This window comes from Spinacia oleracea, chromosome 2 (assembly GCF_020520425.1).
Source record: "Spinacia oleracea cultivar Varoflay chromosome 2, BTI_SOV_V1, whole genome shotgun sequence".
NCBI classification, from domain to species: Eukaryota; Viridiplantae; Streptophyta; class Magnoliopsida; order Caryophyllales; family Amaranthaceae; genus Spinacia; species Spinacia oleracea.
Window position 1 is genome coordinate 92,243,260 of NC_079488.1, and position 20,942 is coordinate 92,264,201.

Genomic DNA, 20,942 nt, shown 5'->3' on the forward strand with positions numbered 1-20,942 from the left:
CATCCTAGTTGGTTACATCAAGAAGTTAATTTGTGATATTTTTCCGTCAAATTTAGCTTAACTATCACTCCGTACTTTAACTATATTGATGATTTAACAATTTTGTCAATGCAAAATTTTGATTTTTTTTTGGTAAGAAGCCTCATAATGGAAGAAAATGGGGGGGGGGGGAATATTTCACCATATTACGCCATCTTATATGTAATGGAGAAATATTTGTTCATATTAAAATAAATGTCTTTTGCACATGTTTCAATGCAATATTTAAACGTAAATATCCCTAAATACGTATGTCCAAAAAATATAAATGTTGATATTCAGAATCTATAAATCGAGATAAATAAAACAAGATCTCCCATGAATATGGTCTACTAAAATTCTTATAATAAAATTCTTTTTCACTGTGAATAATGTGAATATTACAAATATGATTAACAAAATACAACAAGTCTTTTTTTTAATCTTAACGTCATTTTAGTTTTACCTCAAAAATCTATAAATCAGTAATGATCTCAAAATGTATTTTGTCTTATGCTTTCAAAGTTAAAATCTTTCAATAACTAGAGCTAACAAACATATTGTGTCGGGTCGCGTTCATGTCGAATATAGACGAGTTAGAAAACATCAACAATAACCTGACTCGTTTCATAAATGTGTCGTGTTTTGTTGACATGTTTACTTAATCGTGTCCGAAACTGTTGATACTAACCCGTTAATTTTTGTGTCCGGTTCATGCCGTGTTTGTTCAATAGAGTTAGTTCCATTATAAATGGTAATTAATCACCAAATACACTAAAGTACTGGTTGTCTTTTTCTTGGGAGGTTTTAATCGTGTCAGTTTCGTGTTGAGAATCTCAACACAAACCTGAGACATCTAATTAAACGTTCCGTGTCGTGTTAACCCTTTAATTAAACGAATCATAAACACTTATACTAACCCGCTTTTGTGTCCGATTTATGTCGTGTTATGGTGTCGTATCAGATTTTCCCATCTCTACAAATAACCTAAGGAAGTGAATATATACGAAGTATATATTAAAAATTTCAACCCCTCACCCTCCCCTCAAACAAGTTTGACACATTATCCACTAACAATATCAAAAAAAATACTCCGCTATCAACTACCACCTAATACACTAATAAGTCAATTAAATTTCCTAAAACTATGTGGCGATCAAACCCGGGCGAGTATTAAAGGACGAAGAGAGTAATAAATAACATAAAACTTTAGTTCCTAATAATATATGGATAAAGTATATCCAAACTTATTTTAGATCATAAAATCCCGATGTTTGTTTGTAAAATCACACACAAATATGTTATTCTTATATGTATCAAGGTTAGAACATTCACGGTTAAAATCTCAATCTACTAAACCTAAGACAAAAAAAAACGAATTGAGGGAGTATGGTATATTTTAATATAATGAATATTGTAGACACTAAATATTGCCTCCCTCAATCTAGCGTCCGATAATTTAACTTAACCGCATTTATTTGGTTTTTATGGATTTTGTTTAAGTTTATGTATAATGTCACTTCAATTTACATTTCAAAATATGTAAAATCATTAATTATCTTGAATTTTTATTCATCTAATAATGTTTTTGTGGTTTCAAAGTAAAACCTTTCAAAAAACTCTTACCTAACCCAAACAACCAAATGACGTATATGTGTATAAAATCACTAATAATATCAACATTGTTTTTAAAAATGTACTTAGTATGTCTTCGGATTTTTGCATAATCTACTTTTTCACATACTATAGCTTCTAATTTAGCTACAGGAGCAAAGTTTCTTCATAGTCAATACCTTCTTGTTGATTGTAGCCTTTGACCACAAGTCTTGCTTTGTTTCTCACAATGGTGCCATACTTGTCTAACTTGTTCCGAAATACCCATTTTAGGCCGATCACTTTTTGATGTTCCAGTTTGACTTCAAGATGCCAAACTTTGTTCCTCGTGAATTCATTTAGCTCGTTTAGCATAGCTGTGATCCTATCAACATCTTTAAGGGCTTCAAAGTGATTCCTAGGTTCCAATATTGATAGGAACGCATGAAATGCACATAAGTTTCTTAATTGGACCTGGTTTGTGTTCCTTTGTAGATGTCTCCAATTATGAGATCCATCGGATAGGAGGTTTGTTGTTTCCAGGGTCTTGGCTTGAACAGGGAAATCGGTATTGATCCATGTTCTTCTTCTGTAGCTTCATCTCTTTCTTCTGCTTCTGTTTTGACGGGAGTTCCTGTGTGTTCTTGTTGAATCCTTCCTTCTCCAGTTCCTTCATGAACATGTTCTACGTCATTGTTGGTGAGTTCCTGTTCAGGAGGGTCATTGACTTTCTTTGTGTTTTGGTCATCATCTTCGGCTCTGTTGAGACCTATCTCAAAGTCATCTTGTTCCTATGATTTTTTTCCACATATTTGTTAGGTTATGATACATATGACAATTCATAAATCATGCGGAAAAACCATAAAGTCAGGAAAACATATTATTTACACATAATCATTTAGCATAGTTTAGATGCATACTCTTTGTTGCGTGCCCTCCCTAGCTGCGCCCGAACCGAACAAGAACAAGTCTTTAGGACTCCAAGTGTCGTCCCTCCGTAGATAGTCCACAGCACGTCCGGATCCGCCTTAAGATTGACCAACTAGAATCGCCCTTAAGGTACTTAGAATTTTCGGCACTTTATAGGCAATTGTATGACTGAATTTTGCTCTCAAAAACTCACTTTGAATACTTGAATGCTCGATGTAAATATGTGACCCTAGGCACCTATTTATAGAGTTATGGAAAAGGATTTGGAATCCTATTAGGATACTAATTTAATTATAATCCTACTAGATTCTAATTAAATAAACTAAATCTTTTAGGATTAGATTTAATCATATGACAAATCCCGGTAGCTTTAGGATTCGAGTAGCACACAAACACACACGCACGCACAGCAGCCCACGAGGGGCGCCATGCGCGCGCGCGCAGCCCGCGAGCTCGCAGCCCACTGCCGCAAGCCCACACGCTGCCGTAGCCTTGGCGCGCGCTGGGCCTGCCTTGCGGTGGGCCTGGCGCAGCCTTGGCTGGTGCGTTTGTGGCGCGCTGGCTTGCTGGGCGATGGCCCGGCTTCGTGCTGGGCCTTCGTCTGGCAGGCCTCGTCCGATGCTAATTCGTACGATACGCTTCCGATTAATTTCCCGATTCCGGAATTCATTTCCGATACGAACAATATTCAATATTTCCGATTCCGGAATCAATTTCAATTTCGAACAAATATTTAATATTTCCGTTTCCGGAATTATTTTCCGATTCCGATAATATTTCCGATTCTGACAATATTTTTCGTTTCCGGCAATATTTCCGATTCCGGCAATATTTCCATTTCCGATAATATTTTCCGATACGTACCATGTTTCCATTTCCGGCAACATCTACGACTTGGATAATATTTATATTTTCGATACGATCCATATTTCCGTTTCCGGTAATATCATCGTTTCCGGAGTATTCATTTCTTGCCTGTGACGATCTCATCTCCCACTGAAACCAAGATCCGTCGATTCCGAATATCCATAGATGGAGTATTTAATGCCATTGAATACTTGATCCGTTTACGTACTATTTGTGTGACCCTACGGGTTCAGTCAAGAGTAAGCTGTGGATTAATATCATTAATTCCACTTGAACTGAAGCGGCCTCTAGCTAGGCATTCAGCTCACTTGATCTCACTGAATTATTAACTTGTTAATTAATACTGAACCGCATTTATTAGACTTAACATTGAATGCATACTTGGACCAAGGGCATTATTTCCTTCAATATTGGCTTTATTTACATACATTGATCTCTTGTCGTAGACTCTGTATGCCTTGCTATTTATGGCATATCCCATGAACACCGCTTCGTCACTTATTTCATCGAATTTTCTTAAGTCCCTTTTCCCATTTTTATGAACAAAACACTTGCTTCTGAACACTTTAAGGTAGGAGATGGTGGGTTTCCTACCTTTGAGGAGTTCGTAAGGGGTTTTGTTCAGAATGGTTCTTATTGTGACTCGGTTGATGATGTAGCAAGCAGTGTTTACAACTTCTGCCTAGAAGTTCCTTGGGATGGAACTTGCAATTAGCATTGTCCTGGCCATGTCTTCTAGAGTTCTGTTTTTCCTTTCTAGCACACCATTTTGTTGAGGTGTCCGGGGGGCAGAGAAGTTGTGATCCATGTTAGGTTATGAACAATCTAATGTCATGCGGAATAAACCATAAATTCTAGAATCCAAATTAAATGCACATAATCATTTAGCATAATTTAGTGAACACACTTTGTGATCCATGCCTTCCCTTGCTGCTCCCGAACCGAACAAGAAAAAGTTAGAACGCCAAACGTCTTCCATCAGTAGAAAGTCCACAACATGTTCGGATCCTCCTTAGGTTCAACCAACAAGAATTTATTCTAAGGTATTATTAATTCGGGATCTCACTTTTAATGGGATATGCAAAGTATGAAAATTCGTATGTATATTATGATCATAGATCACGTCTATATAGTAAATAGGGAAACCCTATGTGTTCATAACCTTAATACTTCCTCCGTTCCGGATTTATCGCACCATATACCTCTTTAGGAAATTTCACAAATATTGCACCATTTCCTTTTTTGGAAACTTTTTCCTTGTAAATTGACTACTTTGCCCTTACTAAATACACAACCATCTACCTAAATACCCACCTAAATAATCCACTTACTCCTAAATCCTAATTAAAATCTATCATTAAAAATTTTAAATCATCCAACTTAAACAAAATCACGTACAAACCTCATTCATCTCATATTCTGGATCCTTCCACCTCCTCTCTCATCTCATCTCTCTCCTCTCTCTCTCCTCTCTCCTCTCTCCTTTGCTCCACCCCTCCCATCATCGTTCATCCTTCAACAAAAATGGTGCCCAGATTATTTTTTATTTTAACCCCAAATTTGTTTCGTAATTTATCTCTCATCTTTATTTCTTGAGATTACCAAACACAGCCGGTAAAATCTAGGGTTCTTCACAAAAAAAAGGGGCGAATATCTAGGGTTCAGATCCGGTTTGAAGGTGATCGGAGATTCAGATCCTGTTTGAAGGTGATCGGAGATTCAGATACGGTTTGAAGGAGATTCAGTTCAGATCAGAGATCCAATTCAGATCGGCGACCCCTTGCTTTGTCTCTCCTCAGGTAACCCTCTATTTCCTATGTTTAATCTTCATTTTTCATTGATTTCACTTCTTTAAGATTGGGGTATGAATCTGGGTTGGTTTGAATGGATTACAGTTGTTCAGAGTTTATAATGTCGTATATTAACCGCAGAGGTTTGCTGCACTTGAATTCAGTTTTAATGTTTATCAATTAATTTGAATATCAAGTTTATGAAGAATGTTCTTAAGCAAGCTCAAATCTGTTAAAATTGTGATTTGGAGGGTGCAGGGCAATATTTAAAGCAGGCCCTATTTGTCGTGGCCACTATGAAGTTTGGAAGGGAGTGTTAAGTGTAATTAGAATAAATTATTTAGTGAATGTTTAGTTGGATTCCTAGTTTATAAACATATTTAGCTTTTACTCCATGTCAATGCCGATTAACTAACTGATTTTGTGACTCTAATACAAATACCTTTGCAAGTCATTGATTAATCTGATTTCTCTTGAATATTACATTAATATAAGTAGCTTTTACATGTTAATTAGTTTTGGAAAGGAGGGTGATGAAAAGAAAAGGCACTGATAGAGATTTTTACACCCAAATAAATTACAGAGGACTCCTAACTCGACAAGAATTATCCAAAGTTAACTTCAAGTTTGACAAACTACCACAATAATCTAGAGTTTGTAAGATTTGTTCAATTAAGATGCTCGGTTCCTCATCTCTTTATTTGTTCAATTAGTTGCTTGATCTTGTTTTACTTGTTTGATTAATTGCTTGATCTTGTTCAATTAATTGCTTGATCTTGTTCAATTAATTGCTTGATCTTGTTCACTTAGTTGCTTGATCATGTGAATAAGGATGCATTAGAAATATGGTGGCTGGGATTATTTTGTTTATTTGATCCTCTGTAATTCATATTCAACTTATTCCATGTAGCTCAATAGTTAAGTTATTCAATGCCATTTAATAATTCTAACCTTTATTTCTTCCAGGTTTGATGGGGTATCATTACTATGATGGGTTGTCTTCTGAAACTGATGAAGATTTTGTTAAGAGATGGAGGCGAGGGAAGAGGCCGGTGTTTGTGACAAGTGATGAATCTTCAACAGATGATGAAGAATACGTCGTACCCCTTTATGTCGCACCCCCTGTTGAAGATTTTGAATCAGAATTTGACAAAGAAGAGTGGGATAGAACGAGAAAAAAGTTAAAAGCGTACCATCTTGAAAGTTCTAGCGATGAAGGTGAGGTTCCTGAAACACCAGAACATGTGTGGAATACCGGGATTGGGGCTCAGTATTCCTGGTACGCCTCTGGTGAACACAACACCCCTCCTTCAACTCCAAGCAATCGAACACACACACTTGGGGATCCTGAAACACCAGAGCATGTGTGGAATACCGAGGATAGGACACGCTATCACTGGTACACAACTTCCCTTCCTGGTAATTATGTCATGAATGAGATCGGCTCAACATCTGTTGCCCCTCCTGATGTCTCAACACCTGCTGCCCCTGCCCCTCATGATGATTATGAAAGTGACTCCGATAGAATTGTTACTCCTGATGATTATGAAGGTGACTCAGAAAGAACTCTTACTCCTGATAATTCTGAAAGCAGTGTTGCTTCGGGTATGATTTATTAACTCTCCTTGGTTATCTGTATAATTGGAGAATCCCAGATAAGTTCTCTTCTTCACTTCCTATTTTTAATTATACTGTGGATTTTTATATGTATGTGGTTGCCACTGTATCTGTTGTTGCAGTTTGTTTGTTTTGTTGCCAGCAACTGTGTTTGTTATTGGTGTGTGTTTGCTTGGTTGTGAGCAACTGTGTTTGTTGTTGGTGTGTGTTGTTCTTTGGTTGCCAGCAACCCTGTTTGTTATTAGATGCATCTTCACTTCTTTGGGTGTTTGTTTGTTGATGCTGTTGGTGATGGATGTATATGTTGTTGCCTTAATGTATGTCAAATGATGATCAATTTCTTTATGACACAATATCGGTTAAGTGGCCATTTGTGTGACCTGGGCCATATTCGAGGAATCAATGTTATGGTATTGTTATGCTCATATGTGCCCTAACTCCCTATGATGTTTTAACTGAGGGTGAGGATATTATTAAGTAAGCTGTTCATTTTTTTCTTAACATAATGGTTTTATCATCCAGCTCAAAATGCCATGTACACTTGACATTTTATAGTAAGCATTCATTCATACATTTAACATTCATGTTTACAACATATGGTGCATATTTTCAAAAACTTCAACGCATTAACACTACCTAACTGCATCATACTTTTACTTACAAAATATTTCAGTTGTGTAGCAACTAAATTACATTTACAGCCCCCCAAAAAATATTTTTTTGCTAAACTGAACTAATCTAGAATTTGTCGCCCCCAAAAAAATGCAGTTGCGATTTTCTCTTTTGCTCTCAAAATGTAATCGTATCCTCTTTCTGCTCTCAAAATTAATTCAAACTTCTTCTTTTCTCAAACCTCATACTCAATCTGAGACATATTGTCTTCAATGTTGTGCTCTTGGGTAATATTGACTTCTACATGTCCCTCACTTAGGAACTGCTGAGCTTGAATCCTTGTTACTGTTGGAACTTCAATTTGTACAGGAAGTAGTCCCATACTTTCTAGCCTCCTCTTTCCCTTGTGAGGGTTCTTGTAATTGTTTCCCCCGTTAACTTGAAGTATTTCAAGCATACAATACTGCAAATGCAGCCATGTGTAGTTCAACGATTTTGGGTCAAAAATATTGTATGCATCTTTAACTTCTTTTATCAACTCATCCACTGATTTTGGAAATTCTTTGTATTGAATTAACTGGATGGTTCTGAAAAAACCTAAGTCAAGCACATTCATGTCAGGGCTTTGAGCTGGCTGATTAATTAACCTGATGTTGAAACCATCCTTAGTAGCAGCTTCTTTAAACTGTGTATCCTCTGCATGGATGTGTGGTCTAGCGTTATCTTGCTGTATCCATATTTCCTTGCATGCTCCTAATGGCCACTTTGACCTGATTGCTGGAAGCATTTCATCAATTAACATTGATCCGATGATAGGTTTGGTGACTGAGTGTAGAGCTTTTGTCTCGATTGTGCCTGCACATCTGTTCTTTGAATTTTTTTTTGCTGCTACTTGTTCTGTAAATGCAAAAATGCCAAGTTTCCCATCCCAAATTACTTCACCATCACTTGTAATATGTGGTCTTGCTACACTAGAGCTGAACATTACATTAGCCATGAATGTTTTACTTTGTGTTGCTCTGTATGGGTCATCCTCCCAAGGAAAAAGGTAGAATCTTTGAGTCTTATCACTCATGTAAAACCACTTTTCATCGATATGCACCATGTTATATATTGCACTAAACTTAGGAAGTTCATTAACCATTCCCGGAATGATACTATCCATGATGTATTGCACCCTTCTCACTTTGTGGTGATGCTTAAGTGATGATTTGATGCTGTTGGTGTGTGCTCTAAGTATTCCAGCCTTAAGTAACCTATAAACTGTGGAATGACCCAAGTGTAATGCATCAGCTAACCCTCTAATTGTAGTCCTTTTTCAATTGGTATTGCACCAATAACAGTTGGGTCAAAGTCTAACTTCTTCCTCCCTCGCTGCCTTTTTTTACTTGTTACATCAATTACTCTTTTTTTTCCCAATTTGACTTCGTGCATTAGCCCAAATCCTACCAATAGTGGATCTATCTACTTTGAATTTAGTTGCTAAATTTTTTATTGCATATTTTGAGACTGTTTTCCCTCCTACTTGGAGCCTTTTCCCTTGTTGTCCTAAGATAAGGGTTTGAACTATTTCCTGTCGATCTAGGTCTGTTAGTTCAAAGGTTTTTTTCCCATTTTTTGTTAACATGACATTCACTACTTCATCGAATTCTATAACTACTGTAACTGGATTTGTGTTAATTTCTACATCATTTTCTAATTCAGTTTCATCATCACTTTCAGATTCAGAAGAAAATGTTACCTCAATATCCTCAAAGCCTTCCTCAAAGTCTTGACTTTGTTCCAGGTTGTAAATGTTAGGTTATGATACATATGACATTACATAGATCATGCGGAAACAACCATTAACCCAGGACAACATATTATTTACACATAATCATATAGCATAATTTAGATGCATACTCTTTGTTGCGTGCCCTCCCTAGCTGCGCCCGAACCGAACAAGAACAAGTCTTTAGGACTCCAAGTGTCGTCCCTCCGTAGATAGTCCACAGCACGTCCGGATCCGCCTTAAGATTGACCAACTAGAATCGCCCTTAAGGTACTATTATTTTCGGCACTTTATAGGCAAGAAGTGTGTTTTAATTTTCTCTCAAAAAACTCACTTTTGAATACTTTGAAACTTGTTATAAATTGTGAGCCCTAGCCTCATATTTATAGGGGTATGGAAAGGGAATCGAAATCCTATTCAGATACAAATTAATTAAACCTAGAATCCTACAAGAACTCTAATTTAATTAATTTATCAAATAGAATTAGGAATTTAATCATTAACCGAACTCTGCATGTTTTAGGAAACGTGCACGAACACAAACACTTGCACACACACGCACGGCAGCCACGATGGGCCCCATGCGTGCGCGCGAGCAGCAGCCCACGCAGCGCCCGCGCGCGCTGCGCGCTGCGCGTGCTGTGCGCGCTGTGCGCGCTGCGCAGCCTGCTGGGCCTGGCCTTGCGCTGGGCCTGGCGTGGTTGTTTGTGCGGCGCGCTTGGCTTGCTGGGCGATGGCCTGGCTTCGTGCTGGGCCTCGTCCGGCAGGCCTCGTCCGATGCTTATTCGTACGATGCGCTTCCGATTAAATTTTCCGATTCCGGAATTCATTTCCGATACGAACAATATTTAATATTTCCGATTCCGGAATTAATTTCCGTTTCGAACAAATATTTAATATTTCCGTTTCCGGAATTATTTTCCGATTCCGGTAATATTTCCGATTCTGACAATATTTCCGTTTCCGGCAATATTTCCGATTCTGGCAATATTTCCATTTCCGATAATATTTTCCGATACGTACCATGTTTCCGTTTCCGGCAACATCTACGACTTGGATAATATTTATATTTCCGATACGATCCATATTTCCGTTTCCGGCAATATCATCGTTTCCGGAGTATTCATTTCTTGCCTGTGACGATCTTAGCTCCCACTGAAACCAATATCCGTCGGTTCCGAATATTCATAGATGGAGTATTTAATGCCATTAAATACTTGATCCGTTTACGTACTATTTGTGTGACCCTACGGGTTCAGTCAAGAGTAAGCTGTGGATTAATATCATTAATTCCACTTGAACTGAAGCGGCCTCTAGCTAGGCATTCAGCTCACTTGATCTCACTGAATTATTAACTTGTTAATTAATACTGAACCGCATTTATTAGACTTAACATAGAATGCATACTTGGACCAAGGGCATTATTTCCTTCAGTCTCCCACTTGTCCTTAGGGACAAGTGTGCATTTCCTAATTCCTTTGTCGCTCGATGCTTGCTCTTGAACATAAGGTAAGAGTTGTCATCCTTATTACGTCCAGAGGTGTTCCTCGGTTTCAGAGTTCAACTGATCAAATAAACAGATAATCATAGCCTATGATTCATCCGAGCACGGCCATGCATTTCACAGTTTCTAGCTCTCCGAGTGGCCTTGTACAACTTTTAAGCATCTCATCCCGATTTATGGGAGGACAATCCCAATCTTGCGATCTTGAGATTAGACTTCGTTTGATAGGTGATTACCTGAGCGTTGCCTTTATAGCCTCCTTTTACGGTGCGACGGTTGGTCAACGTCAAAGCAACCAGTTCTCAAACAAGTAATCTCAAATCACTCAGGTATTGAGGATTTAGTGTCTAATAATTTAATGAAATTTACTTATGACAGATTTTCATCTCTTACAGTAAAGTTTCATAGGTCTTGTCCGATACTAGTCTTCCCAAAGTAAGTATCTATGCAAATGATTATGACATTGCCATGTCCACATAGTTCAAGAAACAGAACTACTAGTCATCTTGCATTCTAATCGTCTAACGTTTTCTATGCGTCCAATTTTATAGAAAACTCCGACTAGGGACCATTTTCAACCTTTGACATTCAAGTTCACTTGATAGACATTTCTTAGTCACAGGACTGGTCCTGACAGTCTATCTTGAATATATCGTCAAATTTGAAGGGACTCATCATTTAATACTAAACCAAGATTAAATGGAATATGAAAATACATTTCATATATGATAAATGTTCAACCCCAATGTTTTATAACCATGGGCCTCAAACCCATCTTCTAAAACAATTCATGGAATTCAAAGCTATGCTTGATTTCCAGTGCTACAACGTGAGTGTTGCTTCTCACTTGTTGCATAGGTTTAGTTATCATGCTTTGCCAATCTTAATATCCTTTTCATCGAATGTTCTTCGAGATATGATGATAAGATCTTTTCGAGTTTGTTTATTATGTGATCTAGTCTTTCTTACTTCGATGGTGGTTTTACTCATTTTGCAATGAAGAACCATCAAGTTAGCAGACGTTTTTCTTGCTTCAAGAGTGGTTCTACGCATTTTTCAATGAAGAACCATCAAGCCAGCAGATAGGTGATCTACCCAAGTTCAGTGAAGAACTTTAAACAACCCTGTTTTATTGCTTCTTAGGCAATAATTACTTTTACTTCAACTGTATAGGTTGCTAGTGATGCTTTATTTGGATTTACCTATCCAGGCAGCTCATAGATATGTGGAAGATTCTCCAACTATATCTTAGAACATAGAATTTATTATTTTAATTTCCCACGCAACAACTCATGGTCTCCAACCCATGTTGCCATTTTCAAAACACGATGCTCTATAGCTCGTCCTTATCAATGGTTAACTCCAAAGGGTCTTGCTTGATCCTTTGCCAGTGTTTATGCGTGTAGCATCAATATTTAGCATATCTTTATTTCCTTGAATCAAGAACTATTCCTATGTACCTTTTCAAGTACCATAAGTATTCTTGATCTCAATCTAGTTGATCTTCACTTAGATCAATAGAGATTGGTATATGTTCGTCATGCCTAAAGTCATACGATACGTTTTTGGCGATCCTCATATTATATCATACATGATAAATTCTTTTGCAGAATATTTCCCAATTGAATTCTATTCATGTAACTTTAGCTTATCTAGTTTCAGTAGATACTAAATTCAGCTAAATTCTTTGACATATAATATAGGTTAAGAATCTCATTTAGATTCTTTGATGTTTAACTTAGTAAATGCTTATACATAGTTCAAACATCCTTTACTTAGATTTATTACCGGCACCTCCAAAAGCATAGCTTTAGCTATTACATTCCTTCATATGGGTCGAATATCTCCAATGGAGTCTTTCGTGTTTGATTTAGTAAATGCCATTACTTAATCCAAAACAATATCATAAGATCTTTGTAAATAGATCTTAATACCCAGTATGTACTAAGTTTCGCCATGGTCCATCATTGATGAATAATTTCAAATCTAAGTAATTAGCATTTGAATGTTATTTCACAATAGAGAGATATGTGTGTGATACACATAGGACCAATTAAGTTTTACGTACTCCCACTAAACTTCTTATATATCTATAAGAATCATGTATATTTTATGAAACTAAAATACTTATTAGCTTTACTAAAATACAATTCCAATTCCCAATTGCTTGCTTAAATCTGTACTTAGATTTCCTAAGCTGGCATTCATTTCAAGCATTATTTGGATCCACAAATCCTATGACATGCCATGTACATAGTTTTCTTCCAACTTTTGATTGAGGAATATGTTTTGTCATCCAATTGCCATATGTACCAATATGCAATCATTGCTTGATTTATAGACTTGAGCATTACGATTATGCATGAGGTTTCAACACAATCCATGCCATGAATTTGCTTGTAACCTTTTAGCAACTAATCTAGCTTTGTGTTGTGAACACAATTTCATGTTTGATGGTTTTTATCCTTAAAACAGACTTGCAACCAATAGGTGTGAAACTATTCTTGCAAATCAACAAAATTTCAATTTTGTCATCAAAACATTGAGTATGTTTTATGGCCTCTAACCATTTAAAACATTTGAGTCTATATATGGCCTCTAACCATTTTAGGGAATCTGGGTTTCGTCATAGCTTTCTTACAGGTCACAAACTCATTAATCTACATGATAATAGTTTGACTGTAAGTTGTAGGTTTCTTCACTATCTAATAGAAGAATCGCATAGCTTTAGTGACCTGAACTCCATGTTTCTTCACTATCCAATAGAAGAATATCATAGTTCCAGTGACTTGAACTCTATGCCTACTTTGGGTATAGAACATCAAACAAATAGAATATCAATAGCCACTTGAAAGTCCTTTGAATATTCTGTTCTCATTGAAGCACTTGTAAAGTCTTCTAAGAGATGTCTATTCTTTAAAAGCCACTTCTAAAGTCCTTAAAGAATACGTTCGGGTTTTCTGAAGCACTTCGAAAAGCCTCCGGAATGTCCGTTTATGTTTGTTGTTCGCCTCGAAGACTTTCGAGGTCTATTTTCTCCCACTTGTCATTTTGGAAACGAATCTCCAAAAGGACATTATTTCGAGCAAACAAACATTATGTTCTCAAAAATTCGTGGTAGAAACAATACCCTTGTGTCTCATTTGAATAAATCACAATGAAACATATATCTATACTTGGGCCTTAGTTTGTTGAATAACAAACACTAAGCTCCCACTGAGTTTAGCAACTCTCTAGATATATATTATCGAAAAGATATTCTGAAATTACTTTTCAATAGCTTTGACGAATTTGGTTTAGTTAGGTGGTAGTTGAGCATTTTGTTTTAGAAATTATAGGAAAATTCTTTATGATTCATCATTGATCGAATCAAGTACTAATTGACTTCGATTATTCCAACTAAGATATGCCATATCTTATGGACCTAGATTGTGAAATTACAACACACAATCATTGATGATCATATTTGGTCTCAAGTAATCATCAACATGATCTAACCTAGATCTTTAAGATTTCTTGCCAAGTGGATTTTATACTTCTGAATCTTTGAACTAGCCAAACAGATTCAACTTATATCACATTTGAGTAAATAAACCTATATTCACTCAAATCCATGTGAAATAATAAAGTCATAAAATCTTTCTTTAGCTTTGAACTCTATTGTCTAGGCGTTCTAACAATAGTTCATATCTTTTGTTACTTTCAACAAGTAAGACTAGTTGTCTTAAATTGATCTAGAAATCAATGAACTTTCAAAAGTCCATAAAAATAGAGCTTTTGAATGTTAACTTGTTGATATGGTCTAAGCAACAATGCCAAAGATTAGTGGAACTCAAATCAAGGGGTTGATTTGAACCTAGTAAAGTTCTTTAAAGAGTTGTTTGTTTTAATCAAGCATATTGACTCAACCTGTAAATGACCATTTCATTCAAATAAACAAACAAACATTGTTTTTGTTTTTCTGAATGTGAGTCTTTCTGTGTTTGAAACAGAAATTTAGGTATGCTGATTATGGAACAAAATATCCATTAAGTTCCAACCTTTGAAAGGACTTAAAACAAACTAGATGACCCTACAATTAATGTAACAATGCCATGCTTCATTTCCCACTTGTAGGTCATTAGTGTATCCTAGCTTCCATTGTTTGAGTTATTACCGAAGTAAGAACCTCAAGCGGTATATGATACCAAGGAAGTTTGATTGCTAGGTCACTTCTCTTTAAACATAAACTTATAGGTAGAAACGGAATCGTAAATTCCTTTCATTTGTTCCTCGTTTTCCTATTTCTTGTACCCTTTCTTATAGTCTTAAGAATTGAATTCTTTAGTGTTGACTTTTATACTTTGTTAGACATGTCCAATGTCACCAACAAGGTTCTTTACCATTTTAATTTATGTTGAATATTTTGTTTCAACTAGATGATCTTACCAGAAGCTTCTAAAGTTCTCTAAGTATCGATCTATTCGAATGTCTAGTGACTAGACTCATTCGAGAATTAAATGGACAAAGATATTAGGTTGTTAACCATTGGTAAGGCTGAGCGTTTAAACTCAATGCTTTATGATCTCAAAACTACATTGTATTTTGAATTCACAAGCACCAATTGGTTTGCCATTCGATTTTGATATTCGAAAACAACCATAAAAGTCGATATAAGAAACGTACATTTTAAATTGCTCACTTTCTCTCTTTTCCGTGAATCGTTCTTGGATTCACTACCAATCGAGGAAATTTACTGTTACCTTTCTAAAAGGATTTATTGCAGTGCAAGATATTTAATTATAAACAATAATTAAAACATACATTGAAGCATGCAAAGTCTAAACATTTATCATGAATAATAACTTGAAAATGAAAGCAATCATGCAATTTAAACAAGTCATTAGCATTTTATTCGAATTATGTGTTCCGGCAGGTGTGAATAAAATGATTCCAAGATCCTAAAATCATTGAAGAACTAAGCACAGTTTGTCGACTTAATCCTAAAACATCTTAGGTAAGCAAAAACCTTTTGCTAATAGTCTAGAAACTATTCTTGGTTGATAGGTACGTCTAAGAACTTATTAGGTAAACCTATCGATTTCGCCACGACATAAAAGGACTCCTTACTTATATCGTTGAGTTTCACCAAAACTAACATGTACTCACAATTATTTGTGTACCTTGCCCCTTTAGGACCAATAAGTAACACCTCGCTGAGCGAAAATTATTACTAGATTGATGTAAAGGATATCCAAGCAAGTGTATATTTTGGCATGGCACCTTTTAACTCAATTTTTAAGTTTGGAACTTAAGGCTCTTACTATGTTGGTTAGATTTTAAGTGAACTAAAATCCTTAATCATGCAACATAATCAAGCTTTTGATCTCATGCATTTTAAGACATATTTAAAAGCAATAAATAACTTAAAACATGCATAAGATTAAATGTGATCTAGTATGGCCCGACTTCATCTTGAAGCTTTGACTTCAAAGTCCGTCTTGAAAATCTCCGTGGGAGGCACCATTTTCTTCAAATAGGATAAGCTATAACTAATTACAACTATTTGATGGTTCGCAGACCATATTTGAATTGAAAAATAACTTTGGTACTTTAGACCAATTACATTCAAATTAATGGTACGCAGACCATATTTTCTATCCTATTTGGGCCATACTAGTCACTTCATAACCTGCAAAACAGTACATATACAATATATACCATTCACCCATTCATTATCATGAATGGCCCACATAGCTGGTTAGTAAAACACATTATGCATCACGTAAACATTTGCAGCAATTAATCAAGGGCACCAATAATCTACCAATTATTCAGTCCTTATTAATTCTAATCAAGTTGTTTTAACCTTAAGGATTTGTAGATCTAATCAAGAGTTTATGACTAAAAAGCGCTCCCACTTAAACCAATAAATTTATATGCTTTACTAATTTTAAACATAAAAATGTATTTCTAGTCCAACCGGAAACATACAAATTTAATTAAAATTTAAAGCTCATATAAATTTATAATTGAATCCAAAAAGTTTAATTTAATTTCAGTCGTATTTAAATTAATTCATGATTTTAATTTTAGTAAAATAATTAGAATAAATAAAATTTATTATAATTACAATATTCAAAATTAAAATCCAAGAAAATAATTTAAATTATTAATTTTAAAATTAATTAAAATTACGTAGACTGAAAAATTTCAAATTAAACATTCAAAACGATCTTTAATCGTAACGCAAACACCCTACGCGTTGCACGCCCATGGGCCGCACGCACACAGCCATTGCTGGCCATGTGCGCGCAGCCCATGCGCTCGTCGCATAGCTGCTGCATCCCCATCGCAAGCCTCCGCACGCATTGGTGCTCGCTGCGCGCGCCAGCGCTCATCGCACGCGAGCTATCGCTCGCAGTGCGCGCGCGACATCGCTCGCTGGGCGCGCGACATCGCTCGCTGGGCGCGCGAGCCATCGCTCGCTGGGCGCGCGACATCGCTCGCTGGGCGGGCGACATCGCTCGCTGGGCGGGCGACATCGCTCGCTGTGCGCGCGAGCAATGCTGGGCGCAGCGCTCGTGGCACGCGAGCTTGCGCTCGCTGCGCGCGAGGCTGCGCGCTCTTGTGCGAGGCAGCGCGCGTTGTGGCGCAGCTCGCTTGCTGCCCACACGCGACTGCCTTGGCTCGCCCTTCGCCCATGCCCATTCGTCCATTGCTCGTGGCACACGACACAAGGCAGGGCTGCTGCCTTGTGCTCGTGCACTACGCCCTTGCTCATTGCATTCGTGCCGCACGGGCGACGAGCTCCCTTGCTCGTCGTCGCATGCCCGCATTATACAACACCCCTTAAGGGTAACACGAAGCGTCCATTGCTTCGTGCGTGCAAGTTTTATGAACGAATCGCATAAAAATTTAAAATTTATATTTAAAATTAATGACAAATTAATAAATAATATTAATTTCATAATTTTAGGGCGAAAAATCGAAAATTTATTATCCAATTGATTTCCGATTGTTATGGATTCAAGTCTAGGTCATAAAAATTTAAAATTTATCATAAATTTACAATTTTTATGGTGGTTTTTAATCATAGGTTTCTAATTAAATTACAATTAATTATGAAAATCAAATTAATTCTAAATTATTCTAATTTTCAACAAATTAATCATAATTACAAATTAGATTGCATAATTAACAAGACTAGGCATTCAAACTTGTTAAACATATGCAGTAGGTCAATCAAAAATTCAAGATTTATCAACAAGAATCGCAAATATTTAATTTAACATCTTAAATTTACGAAATATTGCATTCGAAAAACTAAAACCTTCGAAAAGTCATAGTTAAGCTTCGAATTTGAGAATTCGAAAAACTAGAATGCCTTTTACATGCGGAATTGACACAAAAATCACTCAATTCGGATGAGTAACGAAGAAACTTCCGAAAAACTGCGTACGTATAATTAAATAAACGCAATTTGCAATTAATTAACAATTACGAAAATTAATCACCCCTTTTAATTCTTGCAAATTTGTAATATTTAACCATGTTCATGCAATTTAGATTATGAAAATAATAAGGGGCTCTGATACCACTGTTAGGTTATGATACATATGACATTACATAGATCATGCGAAAACAACCATTAACCCAGGACAACATATTATTTACACATAATCATATAGCATAATTTAGATGCATACTCTTTGTTGCGTGCCCTCCCTAGCTGCGCCCGAACCGAACAAGAACAAGTCTTTTAGGACTCCAAGTGTCGTCCCTCCGTAGATAGTCCACAGCACGTCCGGATCCGCCTTAAGATTGACCAACTAGAATCGCCCTTAAGGTACTATTATTTTCGGCACTTTATAGGCAAGAAGTGTGTTTTAATTTTCTCTCAAAAAACTCACTTTTGAATACTTTGAAACTTGTTATAAATTGTGAGCCCTAGCCTCATATTTTTAGGGGTATGGAAAGGGAATCGAAATCCTATTCAGATACAAATTAATTAAACCTAGAATCCTACAAGAACTCTAATTTAATTAATTTATCAAATAGAATTAGGAATTTAATCATTAACCGAACTCTGCATGTTTTAGGAAACGTGCACGAACACAAACACTTGCACACACACGCACGGCAGCCACGATGGGCCCCATGCGTGCGCGCGAGCAGCAGCCCACGCAGCGCCCGCGCGCGCTGTGCGCGCTGCGCAGCCTGCTGGGCCTGGCCTTGCGCTGGGCCTGGCGTGGTTGTTTGTGCGGCGCGCTTGGCTTGCTGGGCGATGGCCTGGCTTCGTGCTGGGCCTCGTCCGGCAGGCCTCGTCCGATGCTTATTCGTACGATGCGCTTCCGATTAAATTTTCCGATTCCGGAATTCATTTCCGATACGAACAATATTTAATATTTCCGATTCCGGAATTAATTTCCGTTTCGAACAAATATTTAATATTTCCGTTTCCGGAATTATTTTCCGATTCCGGTAATATTTCCGATTCTGACAATATTTACGTTTCCGGCAATATTTCCGATTCTGGCAATATTTCCATTTCCGATAATATTTTCCGATACGTACCATGTTTCCGTTTCCAGCAACATCTACGACTTGGATAATATTTATATTTCCGATACGATCCATATTTCCGTTTCCGGCAATATCATCGTTTTCGGAGTATTCATTTCTTGCCTGTGACGATCTTAGCTCCCACTGAAACCAAGATCCGTCGGTTCCGAATATTCATAGATGGAGTATTTAATGCCATTAAATACTTGATCCGTTTACGTACTATTTGTGTGACCCTACGGGTTCAGTCAAGAGTAAGCTGTGGATTAATATCATTAATTCCACTTGAACTGAAGCGGCCTCTAGCTAGGCATTCAGCTCACTTGATCTCACTGAATTATTAACTTGTTAATTAATACTGAACCGCATTTATTAGACTTAACATAGAATGCATACTTGGACCAAGGGCATTATTTCCTTCAGTAAAGCTCTTCAAGCTCTTCAAAATCCATCCCATACTGTGTTAGTGTGTGCTGTGAAAACAACAAAACTGAAGCCTACAAGTGACGTGTGCCCGTGTGTGATATGATTGTGCAAAATTCTCAAGCTCCTAGTGTGGTAGTAATTAGAAAACTTCACTTATTGCTGTAATTTTTGAGAGAATACCAGAAAACTTTATTCTGGTAACTCAATTCTTTTATAGTGAAGGTGGTAGGGTTTGTAAATCAGCCACCAAAAGGACAATTTTCAGAGAGTATTTTTGGTGGGAATTTTGAAAATTTTCAGATCTTAATTTTGGGGGCTTTTGAATTTCAGAACAGAATTGTATGCTTTGTATTTTGGTGGGAAACTTTCAGCGACATTTTTGGTGGGAAATCATCCACTTGTACACACTTTCTAATGTGTCAGTAAAAGCATACCCACTTTTCTGGAACAGTATAATCAGACTCATCCACTTGCACACACTTTCTAATTTTGCTTTAACAACTAATCATATGGGCATTTAAGTAACTTTACCATTCATTTCCCACTCCAAAAAATCTGGCCAAAAAGGAGATGGTGCAATAAATCTTTATTTTAAGTTTTAGGCATTTTTCACAAAAATTTCAAAACCCAAATAAACCATTTAAGGCAACCGACAACTGGTAGACAAGCTGCTTGTGTAGCAAGGCAACTTGGCACGCAAGCTGCCCATGAGTGCTGGCACAAGCAGCGGCCCAGCAGCGCTGGCCAACTTGTTGCTTCCATGTGCGCTAGCCAGCAACACTGGCCCTAGCTTGCTGGTGCTCTGGCCCAACTACTTGGGGCTGCTGCCACGACCCATCGAGCGATGGGCTATCGTTCGTACGATGGCTTGACGCTCGTTTCGTGCTTCCGGTTCCGGAAAATATTTTCGATTCGAACAATATTTACGTTTTCGATAATATTTCCGATTCCAACAATGTTTTCGATTTCGGCAAATATTTCCGATTCCGATAATATTTCCATTTCCTATAATATTTTCAATTCCGGCAATATTTCTATTTCCGATAATATTTTCGATACGAACCATATTTCCGTTTCTGATAATATTTATATTTTCGTTATGAACCATATTTCCGTTTTCGGTAATATCTTCATTTCCGGCAAATATTCTTTATTTCCCTTTTAACAGTTTGTTTAGCTCCTACTGAATCCAACATCCGTCATTCCTGAATATCCATAATTAGAGTATTTACTGAATATAATATTCACCTAAATACTTGATTTGTTCACG

The 20,942-nt window shown here is 36.9% G+C and overlaps 1 protein-coding gene across 1 annotated transcript; it reads left to right on the top strand.

The window, feature by feature from the left end:
* The first annotated feature begins 5,319 nt into the window (after nt 1-5,319).
* Nucleotides 5,320-20,047, top strand: LOC130467628 (uncharacterized). Its single transcript, XM_056836193.1, has 4 exons — nt 5,320-5,341; nt 6,165-6,803; nt 9,150-9,222; nt 19,675-20,047. The coding sequence occupies exons 1-3, from the start codon at nt 5,320-5,322 to the stop codon at nt 9,200-9,202; spliced, it is 714 nt and encodes a 237-aa protein (XP_056692171.1). The 3' UTR covers nt 9,203-9,222; nt 19,675-20,047.
* The last annotated feature ends 895 nt before the right edge of the window (nt 20,048-20,942 follow it).

What these genes read in the sequence shown, in the direction of transcription:
- LOC130467628 (XM_056836193.1), top strand. Translation starts at nt 5,320, where the DNA reads ATGTCGTATATTAACCGCAGAG. An exon ending in GTCGTATATTAACCGCAGAG is followed by an intron (nt 5,342 to 6,164) that starts GTTTGCTGCACT and finishes TATTTCTTCCAG; the next exon opens with GTTTGATGGGGTATCATTAC. An exon ending in TGAAAGCAGTGTTGCTTCGG is followed by an intron (nt 6,804 to 9,149) that starts GTATGATTTATT and finishes CATCACTTTCAG; the next exon opens with ATTCAGAAGAAAATGTTACC.